Below are 14,372 nucleotides of genomic sequence, written 5' to 3'. Positions count from 1 at the left end.
TCTTTGAGGATGTAACGAACATGGTGGATATAGGAGAACCAGATGATATAGTATATTTGGACTTCCAGAAAGCATTTGACAAGGTGCCACATAAAAGGTTACTGCACAAGATAAAAGTTCACGGGGTTGGGGGTAATATATTAGCATGGATAGAGAATTGGCTGACTAACAGAAAACAGAGAGTCGGGATAAATAGTTCATTCTCGGGTCGGCAATCTGTAACTAGTGGGGTGCCACAGGGATCAGTGCTGGGAGCCCAACTATTTACAATCTATATATATTAATGACTTGGAAGAATGGACTGATTGTAACGTGGCCAAGTTTGCTGACGATACAAAGATAGGAAAAAAAGCAATGTGTGAGGAGGACACAAAAAACTTGCAAAAGGACATAGACAGGCTAAGTGAGTGGGCAAAAATTTGGCAGATGGAGTATAATGTCGGAAAGTGTGAGGTTATGCACTTTGGCAGAAAAAAAAATCAAAGAGCAAATTATTATTTAAATGGAGAAAAATTGCAAAGTGCTGCAGTACAGCGGGACCTGGGGGTACTTGTGCATGAAACACAAAAGTTTAGTATGTAGGTACAGCAAGTGATCAGGAAGGCCAATGGAATCTTGTCCTTTATTGCAAAGGGGGTGGAGTATAAAAACAGGGAAGTCTTGCTACAGTTATACAAGGTATTGGTGAGGCCACACCTGGAATACTGTGTACAGTTTTGGTTTCCATATTTAAGAAAGGATATACTTGCTTCGGTGGCAGTTCAGAGAAGGTTCACTGGGTTGATTCCAGAGATGAGGGGGTTGACTTATGAGGAAAGGTTTAGATTGGGCCTCTACTCATTGGCATTCAGAAGAATGAGAGGTGATCTTATCGAAATGTATATGATTATGAGGGGGTTTGACAAGGTGGATGCAGAGAGGATGTTTCCACTGATAGGGGAGACTAGAACTAGGATGCATAATCTTAGAATAAGGGGCCGCTCATTTAAAACTTAGATGAGGGGTTGTAAATCTGTGGAATTCACTACCTCAGAGAGCTGTGGAAGCTGGGTCATTGAATAAATTTAAGAGATAGACAGTTTCTTAACCAATAAGGGAATAAAGGGATGGGGAGCGGGCAGGGAAGTGGACCTGAGGTCATGATCGGATCAGCCATGATCGTATTGAATGGCGGAGCAGGCTCGAGGGGCCGTATGACCTATTCCTGCTCCTATTTCTTATGTTCTCCTGAAAGTAGAGCCAAGCTCCAGAATTTAAGAAAAGCTCCCGCACTGCGAGTCGCACTCTTGTGCCTCTTCCTCACCCGTCTTTATCCTGCTTCATACTAACTTCTGATGTGTTGTTAGGAGTCCCTGAATCACTTTTGGATTTAAAAAAATGACAATTCCACTTTCCTGCCTTAAATACTCAATTACTCCCCAACCACGAAAAGGAAGGAATTACATTTATATATTGTATGTGTATTTTCATGACTTCACGACGTCCCAAAGCGCTTTACAGCCAATGAAGTACTTTTTGAAGTGTAGTCACTGTTGTAATTTAGGAAACTCGGCAGCCAATTTTTACACAGCAAGCTCCCACAAACAGTAATGTTTTCCAGCGTGGATCTTGGCTACTCTGGCCCCTGACCACAGATCCTGGCTACTTTGAGCACATAAATCTAGGCTGACACTCCAGTGCAGTACTGAGGGAGTGCTGCACTGTCGGAGGTGCCGTCTTTCGGATGAGACGTTAAACCGAGGCCTCATCTGTTCTCTAAGGTGGACATACAAGATCCTATGACATTATTTCGAAGAACAGGGGAGTTATACCCAGTGACCTGGCCAATATTTATCCCTCAATCAGCATAACAAAAAAAACAGCTTATCTGATCATTATCATATTGCTGTTTGTGGGAGCTTGCTGTGCGCAAGTTGGCTGCCATTTTTCCTACATTACAACAGTGACTACACTCCAAAAGTACTTCATTGGCTGTAAAGAGCTTTGAGACGTCCAGTGGTCATGAAAGGCGCTATAGAAATCCAAGTATTTCTTTTTTACTCCGGCCCCTGACCACTGAATCCGGTTTCAACTACTGCGAGCTTATTCTCCAAAGTTACAAACCCCACAACAGATTTTCCTTTGTCACTCTTGCTGAGTCGAAAAGCCCAACAGTTATTGGCAGCAGACTGAATAACCCAATGGCTTAGGAACTCCTGCTTAACAGCCCATTGACAGGTAATAGTAATGAGTGACGATGTTAACAAGTGAGACTGCACTTTCACACACTCAATCCATTTCATCAGCCCCGACTTTATGCTCTCTGCTTCAGATCCAGCACAACATTCCACTCAATCTATACAGGAATCCAGGAGAAATAACTGCATGGCGATCATTAGTCCCATCAATCTATCAATAATGCAACCATTTCAATCCATAATAAGCCTTGAAGAAATCCCTGCAATAAGAGAAATTGCCTCATAAATTATAATATTGGTTTCTCAATATTGTATTTCAACCAAAAAAAAAAATCTTCTTTTGTACGACTCCTACAACTCGCTATCACCATTAAATGGTATGATTTCATTTAATTTTTACATTTTAACATAAGTTAACTGCTCTCATTCCTGCTGTGTGTTCCATTTCATCATTTTTATTTAAAAGGGAAGATGGAGATCCTGGCAACTGCTCTTAAATTTAACATTGCTTAATTCAAATTATCTGATTGCTTTAAGCATTAAATTCCCACTTTGTATTAATTACGTTGCTCAATTTAAATTATTAGACAATTTCAGTTTTATCACCACAAAAAGCAACTTTGAATTATCAGTAGGCTGCATCAGATCGTCTATTACTGCCATTATATTTGAATATAAAGATTTACAAAAAGTTACAGATTTCTCGGTACCTCGAATGAATAAAACCCAACTCACTAAAGCGAGAAATCTTGTAAATCCCACCATGATTGATATCTTGGACTTGCTTACACCCCTAAGTCTTGTATTTTGAACTTGCCAACATCATGATGAGCAAACAACTTTCAGTTCATGTATCCAGTTTGACCGGAGTACAAATACACAAATCGCTAAAAGTTACGACACAGGTTAACAAGGCCGTTAAAAAAGCAAACCAAGCACTAGGGTTCATTTCTAGAGGGACAGATTTGAAAAAGTAGGGAAGTTATGCTAAACCTGTATTAAATCTTGGTTAGACCACACTTGGAGTACTGCGCACAGTTCTGGTCGCCATATTATAAAACAGATATCCAGGCACTGCAGAGAAGATTTACAAGGATGATACCAGAAAAGCGAGGGTATACATATCAGTAAAGGATGAACAGGCTGGGTCTCTTTTCTCTTGAAAAAAGGCTGAGGGGTGACCTAATAGTGGTCTCTAAAATTATGAAAGGTTTTGATCGAGTGGATACAGAATGTTTCCACTTGTGCGGAAGAGCATAACTAGAGGCCATCAATATAAGATAGGCACCAAGAAATCCAATAGGGAATTCAGAAGAAACTTCTTCACCCAAAGAGTGGTGAGAATGTGGAACTCGCTACCACAGGGAGTGGTTGAAGCGAATATTATATTTGCATTTAAGGGGAGGCTAGACAAACATATGAGGGAGGAGGGAATAGAGGGTTATGCTGATAGATTTAGATGAGGAAAGATGGGAGGAGGCTCGAGTGGAGCATAAACGCCGGCATGGACTGGTTGGGCCGAATGGTCTGTTTCTGTTCTGTATATCCTGTGTAATCCTATGGAAATGACCCTCAACTTACAGCTAAATCTGAAATCATTAAAATCACAGAAGCAAACTTGACTCGATGAGCGCCTGTTGTCATTGACCCTCTGGATGCCAGGGGTTTTGGTGAGCAGGCGATTCAAACATACTACGAGAATCTAGAACTGGCTCATTCGGCCTTCCCGTGTGGGTGAAGCCTTGCTAACCCTGAGCCACAACATACCCATCTCACATGCCATTTTTATTGCAGCAGAACACCAAGTTGGGATTATCCCGCTAACATTTGCAAATAGCGCATTTTAATAAAAATTAATTATGCATCATTTGTGGTTTAACACTTGTTGAATCATTATGGCGTGTCCCAACAATTAGGTGTATTGGGTTTGCACACACCTGTGGCCACCTTTTGTTTTCTTTTTCCTCCTTCCTCTGAAGGCAATGAATGATGCCGGTGCTCCTCAGATGCCAACAGCCCTCCCTGCCCCTCCGCCAAACAGCAATTCTTCGTCCATGAGCCTAGATAGCAAGTGTGGGCAAGCTAATCCTAACACTCATCTCAGTGTCAGCTGTGGCTCAGTGGGTAGCCCTCTTGCCTGTGAGTCAGAAGGTTCTGGGTTCTGGGTTCAAGTCCCACTCCAGGGACTTGAGCACAAAGAAAAAATCTAGGCTGATACTCCATCTTTCGGATGAGATGTTAAACTGCTCTCTCAAGAGGATGTAAAAGATCCCATGGCACTATTTTGAAGAAGAGCAGGGGAGTTACTCCCGGTGTCCTTGCCAATATTTATCCCTGAATCAACATAACCGAAACAGATTATCTGGTCATTATCACATTGCTGTTTGTGAGAGCTTGCTGTGTGTAAATTGGCTGCTGTGTTTCCCACATTACAACAGTGAGTACACACCCAAAGGAATCCATTGGCTGTAAAGCGCTTTGAGACGTTCGGTGGTCGTGAAAGGCGCTAAATAATTCCAAGTCTTTCTTTCTATAGCTGCACTCAACCCGGTGTTCACGCCATGTGACTATACGGGCACGCTCCAGCAGGGGTCGCTGCTTAACATTCAGGAGGAGCAACACCGGCTTGTTCTTTTTTCCCCCCTGCCTGCTTCACAACGTTGAGGCGAAGGCAGTGGCCCCAACATCCCCTCAGCTCAGACTAGCTAACTCAAGAAAGGTCAGTAAGTTTATAAAAGAGGACCTTCTTCGCCTGGATCTTTGGCTCATTTGGTCTAATCCTTCCTGAGTACCAACCTTGGCACTTGGGTGCTTCTTTAGCAGCTCTCCTAATGTGGAGTTTAAAAAGAGACAATTTTACTGATTGGGAGAATAGCCAGACCAGTCTTATTCCAGGCCTCTTCCAGCGCTGTTCCATGGCTGACCACTAGGGGATGCACAGAAGCAGAATGGTGACATCTCAATTTTTCTTCGTCCCCTCTACACAAGGATTCAAGTACCTGGCTCCCACTTGGGGCTTGGCAGTGATACCTCAGTGCTCGGAGCTCAGAGCTCAGAAGCTTAGAACATGGGGGAAGAGCCATTTTTCTAAATTGCATTATGCACATGTTTATCTCAAATTTGTATTTCCAATTAAATTCAAATTTATATAAACCTTTTCATTTGGTGGACTGAATGAATGCCAAGTGCCTTTCTATCAGACTTGCTATACAAAAAAATAGGCTGTTAATGCTCTGCACTTCTAAATATACAATAAAGTCCTGAACACAGCACTGTACGATCAAAGGAAAGGCCTTTCAAAAACATTATCTATTTGATTTATGTCGATATCTAACCCTTGCTGACTCAGTGTTAGAGATCACATTGTAAATTGCACGCCAAAATTCTACATTTAATAACACAAGAGCAGTTTGTGTTTAACTATATTGATATGAAGTGCCAATTAGAATTCCTGTAAGAACGTATTGACATTTCAAACACCTTGAAAGTAATTTTTATGAACATTATAGTGCCAAAGCTGTTAAGGAGCATTTGTGTCAGTGTCCTGAGTGTTGAATTTGTAAGGATGGCTAATGCCATGTTCTAACAAATTCAATTATGTCAAAAGTTCACTTCACAATTCTTCCGTCTTCCCGGGCAAGATTTATCTGCCTGTAGAACTGCAGCTGGATGCAAATGGTGAATGAAAAAAACCCACTTAATGACACCTTTTAAACGACGCTCACAAAAGATGCTGAAAATTCGATACGCCTCATTTTAATTAAAGTGAAAATTCTATCAAAACAGAGGCAAGGGAGTTTGCTAAAATTGACTGAATGATATGTGAAGGCAGAGTTTTGGAAAAAAAAATTATCAGGCTGTGTTTTCTTAAAATTGGGAACATTTCCCTCCGAAAGGCATGCCCCGAATAAGTTTTCAACGGCATAGTTTTATAATAAAACACCCTTTCATTTTCACAGGCAAGTTTTGCAAAATAACAAGAGCTTTTGTTAGCAATCAGCAACGAGAGAATTTATCTGCCGACTCTTGATACAAATCACCAGTCAAGTTCTTAAAACATTAACTCCAAATTTCAGGGGAAGCAGCCCACATGTCTGCTATTCACAATATCTCTCCCATTACTTTTCTCAAATCGCCCCCTGTTCAATAATCTCTTGCTTTATCACACACGTGCGAAAGATTGGTTTTCCATTACAAAATAGAAAGAAATCTTAATACAGTAACAATCAGGAGGAAGAAAGCAGATCAAATCATTTTGTATCAGACATTACGCCATCTGCAGTACAAACTTTTACCTCAGAACACATCACATGGGCTTTAAGAATAGTCTATCCCTATCTTTTGCATATCCACAAAATCCCATTACAAGATGACATAGATCCTTTAAAACATAATGAAACTGTGTGTATGTGGGGATGGAGGTATATATTTATTAACAGACATTTATGCTTTTCAATCGCTCCTTCTAACTGAGTTTTTAAAAACTTCCATGAAAGTTACAATTTTATAATTATGAGGAAAGTAATTGCGACTGAACTGTGGCAATTAAGTAGGAATGTCACTGGTCAGAACACATTTGCTAAGTGATTGGTATCTCAGGAACTCAAAAGTAATCATTTTATATGGACATGAAAAGGTTAGGCTGTAAAGTGTAATACCCATACTTTTCCTTTTAAATCAAAATGCCAGTGAGACCACCTATTCTCTGAGGCTTGTATTAACTCTTTGGGCAATTAATTTTCTCTGTCATTTTAAGACTGCAGCTCTGACATTTTGACAGCGGATAATGAGAAGAGGTTTCTGCGTTTTTCCAGAAATAAATGGGCTTTATTGGAAATCATATCTGAATGATTAGTAGCCTCAGAATATCACAAATAATAGACATAAACGTTTCAGTTTATTACATAGGATATACGGCACAGAAACAGGCCATTTGGCCCAACCAGTCCATGCCATTTATATTTTTTTACAAAATCTTTGAATATGGGAAAAGGATTTCAAAAATAAAATAAATGTAGGCTGTAATTCTTTAAAATGTATTTTCTGATTACCATGATCCATACTTCTGTATACGTTAATATTTATCAAAAGTATGCAAAAAAGCTGCTGTCCCACAGAAATGTGCATTTTCTGAAAGCCATTTATTACATAGTCAAGGTGATATATTTTCTGTCTGTTTAATATATAATATAAACTAAGCACAGTATCTCCCAGTATTAATTGCAACTGTGAATCACCTTGCAGATAAACTTGCAGTGATAATTTCATGGTCCTCAAACCTTCAGCGTAGACACCACCATATATATTGTACAAATGGAGACTGGTGGCCACTGTAACACCTGCCGCCAGCAATAATATACACCCACAATGGGAAAATAATGGCCCATGAATACACTGTAAAAACTGGTATACAGGAGAACGGCTTCAAGATTGTAACCTGAGCTGAGATGATGGTTACAAAAACACTTGTGCTTTTCTCTCACAGTTCATGACTCCAACTCGATGAGATTACTACCTTGCAGTCCTTCCAAAGTATAACATCATTTTCTACACAAAACACGGACATTCGTAATGCTCTGACCAACCCTTACTGTTGCAGACTCGGTGATGACATTTGTGGTCCGGGAATTTGGAAAATTCTCTTATGCAGTCTAGTCACACTTGAACATTTATATCATTGCACGTTACAGCAGACTTTTACTGTAGCACGTTCTAAACTATAATACCATCACCTCCAATTTGACAAAGCTTGCTATGATACAGAACTAATTCGGAAACTTCTTGTCTAACATAGAGACACATCTTGCTAGAACACAATTTTGCATGACCACAAAGATAGCATTGTATAGAGAGTCGACTGTAAAACCAGTCAAGACTCCAGCAGCATTGTTAGCTACTGTTCTGAGTATGAATAATATAAAGGATCTGGTATTATTTTGCTGCTGCTCTCAGTGCTGACACATCTTCCATTCCCTCAGAGTTATATCCCACTGAATCGCACTGGTGGAGCTCTAGGTATCCCTACTGCCTTATCCGTATATTGCATCTAATAAGAGATTTTTTTTTCTTATTCATACGGCAGCATATTGACTTTCTGAATAGATCCATTCTCAAACTCCAAATAATCATTATTTTACTCAACATGTGTGCTGTGCCCCCTAAATATAAACTGCGTGAATTCTGAACTGTTTTGTACAACATCAATGTCGAAGGGCAGGAATTGGTTAAGGAGGATGTTCCTTAACGAGGATTTTCGAAAGTTATCACTCTTAAATTAAAACCTTTTGCTCATTACCGTTGAAACAAAATATTCAAGGGCAGCTTCCGATTATGTTTTCGATTTTGTATATTTTAAATGCAACTTTAAATAGAAAAGAATAGCTAGTCCTGTAACATTATCACTCCTCTTCAATCAGAATATACTTGTTAGAATTAAGGCATTCTGCCTGCTAAACCTCACAGATAGATCACAGAGTATGAAAGTAACGAATTCTTGTTTTGAGGTTAAAACATAATGCTGTGTAGTCCTGACCCTGAACATTCCTGAGAGATTGATTTTATTTTTAGCTGCAATGATAGGTCCAATTACTAATGCGTGTAGGTGCTACTCAGAATGTCAATTATGAGACTTGTCTCTGTCTTATTTTTAAGTTGGCAAAACAGGAAAGAATTCTATTCAACAGAGAAAGCATTTGCATCCATATTAATAAGGCTGTCCCAGAGAGCAATACTGCTGCTTGGCAAAGTAAATATTTTATATTTCATAACTCTTAAATAGGTTGCAGTAGATTAATTTCACATATGCCTGGTTCCTGCTTAAATCAAAGCAAGATTGAAGTGCTAAGTTTTACTGTGTGTTTTGAAAATAAAAATATTTTCTTCATATACAAATTTTTTTTTAAAAAAAGGTTAAATGTCACATTTGTGCCAATACTATACAAAGCAGAATGTCACGAATTAATATTCACCCAATTACATTTCACAATTTCTACCAACCATGAGTTTAAAACAAATTTAAAATCCCCCTCCCAAGTTTATCCTGTCTGTGGATTACTACCTTGGCAATGATGTTTCGCAATCTGTAGAAAAGAGATAAAATGTTTCTTCAGGCAAAACAAATTTACCTAAAAAGCAGAATCTCGTGTCTCACAGATACACACATAGAAATATAGGTGAAACAGCAAAGAACTCTATTTAACTCAGAAAGCATTTGCACCCAGATTAATAAGGCTGTCTCAGGGAGCAAGGCTGCTGTTTTTGGCAAAATAAATATTTTAGATTTCGTAACTACTAGGAGGGTTAATTTCATAGATGTGTGGTGCCTGTTGAAATCAAGGCAGGATTGGACTGCTAAGTTTATATATATAATATATAGATTTACTAATCCTTTTAACTGCGATTAACATTATTCAGGGGTGGGGGAGAGCTCACTATCTGGAAACTGGTGTGAGAGCTGTCTGGGTGGGGTGATAGGCTTGGGATTCAGTACCTGTACCAGTCCAGTCCCCTGTCGTAGTTTCTGTCGAAGAAATGCGGCTCAGCCCCCACGGCTCTGACGTCCGGGTGAATGCGCAGAAACTCCAGCAAAGCCCTGGTGCCCCCTTTTTTCACCCCGATGATGACGGCCTGGGGAATCTTTTTGCTGCCGTAATTGTTGAAGACCGAGATATTCCAGCCGGCGAGGGCGCTCAGTCCGGCGGCGTCCTCGGCGATAGGGTCGGGCTCGGCGCTCGGGTATCGCCCCGCACCATCTTCCAGCCGGGGCGGACTGTCGCGGCGCTGGGGGGACGCGGGAAGGGAGCTCGGCATGGTCTCGGAGCAGCCCGTCAGACAGTAGACAAAATAGGTGAGGACTATGATCATGGTCAGAAGCAGCGGCGCCTTGGACTGAGCCCTCCAATACCCGAGGTGAAAGCAGGCACTCCAGCTACAACATCCCATGGGTCGGCTTCCAGCTCAGAAAAACGGGACCAAACTTTGGAAACATGCTTTTTTTAATTCTTTCTTTTTAAAAAAAAAGCTTCGAAAATTGCCTTCAAAACTTGTGTCTCAGTCTTATCCATGCAACAGGGCTGGGACCTTTCAAGCAGTGGGGACCCTTCAATATCTCCAAACATCAGCTTTGCTCTGTCACCCCTCATTTATATTTCTGAAGGGATGTGCAGAGGTTTTGATCTAACGCTTTCCCCATCTCTCTCTCTCTCTCTCTCTCTGCTCCGAACTGCTTATTTTGCCTCTCAGATTGCAACCTGCCTGATTCCAACATGATGATCATTTTAACTCGCTCCAACTTCGCTGTGCAAAGAGATCCTCCCCCTCAGCCTGGCCATTGGGCGATATTTAAATAGCCTGGAAATATATTCAAATCCCTCCAAAAGCACCCTGGCACCTGCTCAAACCAGAGAGATACCCTCAGTACAACATATGGACAATGGCAATTGCGTAACCGGCAGTCACATGCTGAATAAAGGACACACTATCTGTGCATTTATGTAGAATTTTTTAAAAATAGTAACTTCTCACTGTAATTCTTTCAGCACCTCCATACTTCATTGACTCGAAGCTGCAGTTATACTGCATGGGACTGCTCTGAGACTGGTCGGAATTTGCATGTGTAGTAGTTGGATGTGAGTTATTCAACTCTTGCAGATTTTATTTTAGTGATCATAGACTCATAGAATCATAAAAGTTTACATCACGCAAGGAGGCCATTTTGGCCCATCGTGCCTGCGCCGGCCAACAAGAGGCTATCCAGCCTAAACCCACTTTCCAGCTCTAGGTCTGTAATCCTGCAGGTTACGGCACTTCAAGTGCACATCCAAGTACTTTTTAAATGTGGTAAGGGTTTCTGCCTCTACCACAAGAAATTTCCCCTCAAATCCCCTCTAAACCTTCTATCAATTACTTTAAATTTATGCCCCCTGGTTGTTGACCCCTCTGCTAAGGGAAATAGGTCCTTTCTATCAACTATATCCAGGCCCCTCATAATTTTATACACCTCAATGAGGTCACCTCTCAGTCTCCTCTGTTCCAAGGAAAACAAACCCAGCCTATCCAATCTGTCCTCATAGCTTAGATTCTCCACTCCCGGCAACATCCTTGTAAATCTCCTCTGTATCCTCTCTAGTGCAATCACGTCTTTCCTGTAATGCGGTGACCAGAACTGCACACAGTACTTTGGTGATACCAAAGCCAGTTATGTGTCCCAGTGCATCCTTGTGATAATGCACAATCATTCATGTGCATATCATGTAATGTAGGTTAGAAATCTGTTTGAGATGGCAGAGAAGGCACATGCAATCCATTTTGGAATAAAACAACCCCGGACTCCCATGAGTCGAAACGGCCGGAAAGTTAGTTCTGGGACTCCTGACATCATCCAGTGTCTTGCTGTATTCTGGCAGGCTGGAGTTATACTGCACTGTGAAACAGATGTGAACTACCGACTGGTGCCTGCCTCTCTTCCGGCGCTACATTCGCGCCTGGGTGTCCCTGGAAATGGAGCACGCGGTGTCCACCGGTACGCTGGAGGCCATCTGCCACTGGTGGACACCGGAGGGACTAGAGTGCATCATCACCCCAGGAAATGGAATTCTAATTGAACTTGTTAAGTTTCCTTTTAATGTTGGTTAAGTTACAGTCTTTATTGGTTGCGTCCCTTTAAGAAGGGGGCAAATGCTTACCTCTAAGCTGCTGATGGCAATTGCTATCATCCTGTTCAATAAGAATAGTGAACAACCGACTGGAAGGGGCTTCACGCCTCTCATAAAAGTCAAGTTTGAGAAAAGTCTATTCGGCTCATTAAAGCTCGTGCTTTATCAGATCAGGAGGCCGCTTTCGATCGTCTTCTTGACGACATCAGCTGGCAAGTTCTCGGTGAACTCGCGAACACAGAAAGACCACGTGTAAGTTTTCATCAGCTCCCCATCTCTCAACTATCGGCCCCATCCCACCAACACCGGCCAAAAAGTAAAGACTAGGTGAGCCTGGTCCTGAAACTCATGTGAACATCCTGGGGGAGCATAGCCAGAACACTTTGCACTGCAACAGTGGCCCTAGTCCACTCTGCTGCGGAATACTGCTCTGCCCCCTGGTCCTGCAGTCGCACACACAGATCATGGGCGTGCAGCTAAACGCCATCATGAGGACCGTGTCAGAGACACTCCAGTCCACTCCAACTGAGTGGCTCCCGGTGCTCATACAATCATAGAAATTTACAGCACGGAAGGAGGCCATTTTGGCCCATCGTGTCCGCACCGGCCGACCAAGAGCTATCCAGCTCAATCCCACTTTCCAGCTCTTGGTCCGTAGCCCTGTAGGTCACGGCACTTTAAGGGCACATCCAAGTGCACATTTAAGTGCTGTCCCACGTTGCCCTGCCTGCCGTTCGCTGCGACACCACCGTGCTCAGTGAGATGGAAAATATCACGAGCAACATCAACCTTCCCATTCACCAAGACTTGGAAAACCCACCACAATAGCGCCTTAAACCACGCCGGCCATTCTGGGAAACGGCAGCCAATATTCCTGCAGCTGGTATCCACCCACTATCCAGGTGGACGGAATCGTGGGACGTAGGCAACGTATAAAGAACCAACACATCATCACTGACCCAACAGCAGAGGTCCCTGGCTCTGACCACCCTCGAAGACAGTGGACACGCTCAACCCAATCCGCATGGACCACGGACGATGTGACCCCCTGCCCCACAAGCGGAAGATGAGGGACGGCCCGAAGTTCGACTGTGGTCCTGAGTCCCAGACCATGGAATCCGTCACATCAACCTGCTCACTGGAGGCACCTCATTTCTCCACTCGGAGGCCTTCAAATGGATAGCCAAACTAGACATCCCATTATAAGCTTCTCCCATCATACGAAACAACATTAAAGCTCATTTCTCTTGTATGCTTACTCTCCCGCCATGCCATCCAAATATATTTGAAAGCACCCCACAGATTTTACCTCTACTAAATAATCTATTCCAAACATTTACCACTCTTTGAGTAAAATACTTCCTGCCATATGTTTTAAATTGACTTTTCACTATTTTTCCGGCTTACTTTGAAGTCATATTCCACGTTTGCCTCAGCAATCTATCCCAATTAATATTTTATATGCATCAATGAGAATAATCTTAACCACTTTCTCTCAGCTGATAGCCTGAACTTCTCCAATCTTTTCATCATAACTCAACCCCTGGCACTTCAGATTGGCCTTGATGCTTTTCTCTGCACCTATCCATTGCTTAAATATCTGCGTCAGATCCAAGCACAGATTTCAAGTGAGGTCTGAGTACTGTAAATGCCCCAGCATATCACCATGGCTTGCACACCACTATTCTAGCTGTATATCTCACCATAGAACGTTACAGTACAAAAGGAAGCCATCTAACACATGTGGGTCAATATTACCATGATGGGCAGGAGAGCATCAGGGAGTTGGTGGGGAGGGGGGGTGGTGGGGGGTTGTTAGAAATTAAAAATCAGGGAATGCGTCCCCAACCTGCCACGTAGGCACCTGCCGGCATTTTTACAATGGCAAATTGCATGGTGTGCATGTGTCCTATCGTGGAGGGGCAGGACACTTCATTTTCCTCTTTAAATTGGGCTCCCACAGCAGTTGGAAGCTTGATCTAAATTTAACAGCTGCCAGCTGAGTTTCCCAGGGCTCGGGAAACCCGGCAGCGAAACAGAGGCGGGAGCAGACAGCTCCAATGGGTAAGTGCCTTTCATAACACTCCTGCAGGCCAGGAGGAGCAGGAGTGCTACACCCGACCCCTCAAGCAAACCTTCAGGCTCCCTTCTGGCAATTGCGGCCTCTCCTTACTGCCACGATCAGAGATCCACCGCCCTCCAACCTCTGGCCTGCCCTGTGTTTGGCCGACTCTTCCCCCCCCAACCACCCCCCCACGCCACCCCGGATCTTTCCCTCCATTCCTCATCATTGCGAGGATCTGGCCCCCACCCCACCTCACCAAGCCCCGATCACTCTCGATTGCTGGGGACCAATATTTATGGGGAGCAAGGGAGCATGGTAGGGGCAGCCGGCTAGCCTGTCAAATTTGTTAAATTTGGCAGGACTTCCGTGTGCACAGTGTAATGTATGCACCTGTGAATATGTAGAGCTGCTCCTCAAATTCTGGTTGCACTTCAGTCTCACACTCCTGATCTTTGGGCACCCTGTGCGGAGGGGAGT

The 14,372-nt window shown here is 42.7% G+C and overlaps 1 protein-coding gene across 1 annotated transcript in view; it reads right to left on the bottom strand.

Annotated features, from left to right (window-relative positions):
* The window catches only part of LOC139280506 (heparan sulfate glucosamine 3-O-sulfotransferase 3B1-like), a 187,199-nt gene extending 177,081 nt beyond the window's left edge, over positions 1–10,118 (bottom strand). Inside the window, exon 1 of the mRNA XM_070899987.1 lies at positions 9,667–10,118. Coding sequence (XP_070756088.1) covers positions 9,667–10,118 — 452 coding nt within the window. The remainder of the gene's footprint in view (positions 1–9,666) is intronic.
* Between the last annotated feature and the right edge of the window lie 4,254 nt (positions 10,119–14,372).

Source organism: Pristiophorus japonicus, chromosome 15, assembly GCF_044704955.1.
Source record: "Pristiophorus japonicus isolate sPriJap1 chromosome 15, sPriJap1.hap1, whole genome shotgun sequence".
Classification (NCBI taxonomy): Eukaryota; Metazoa; Chordata; class Chondrichthyes; family Pristiophoridae; genus Pristiophorus; species Pristiophorus japonicus.
The sequence above is the reverse complement of the archived record's forward strand: the minus strand, read 5'-3'. Positions and strand labels throughout refer to the sequence as shown.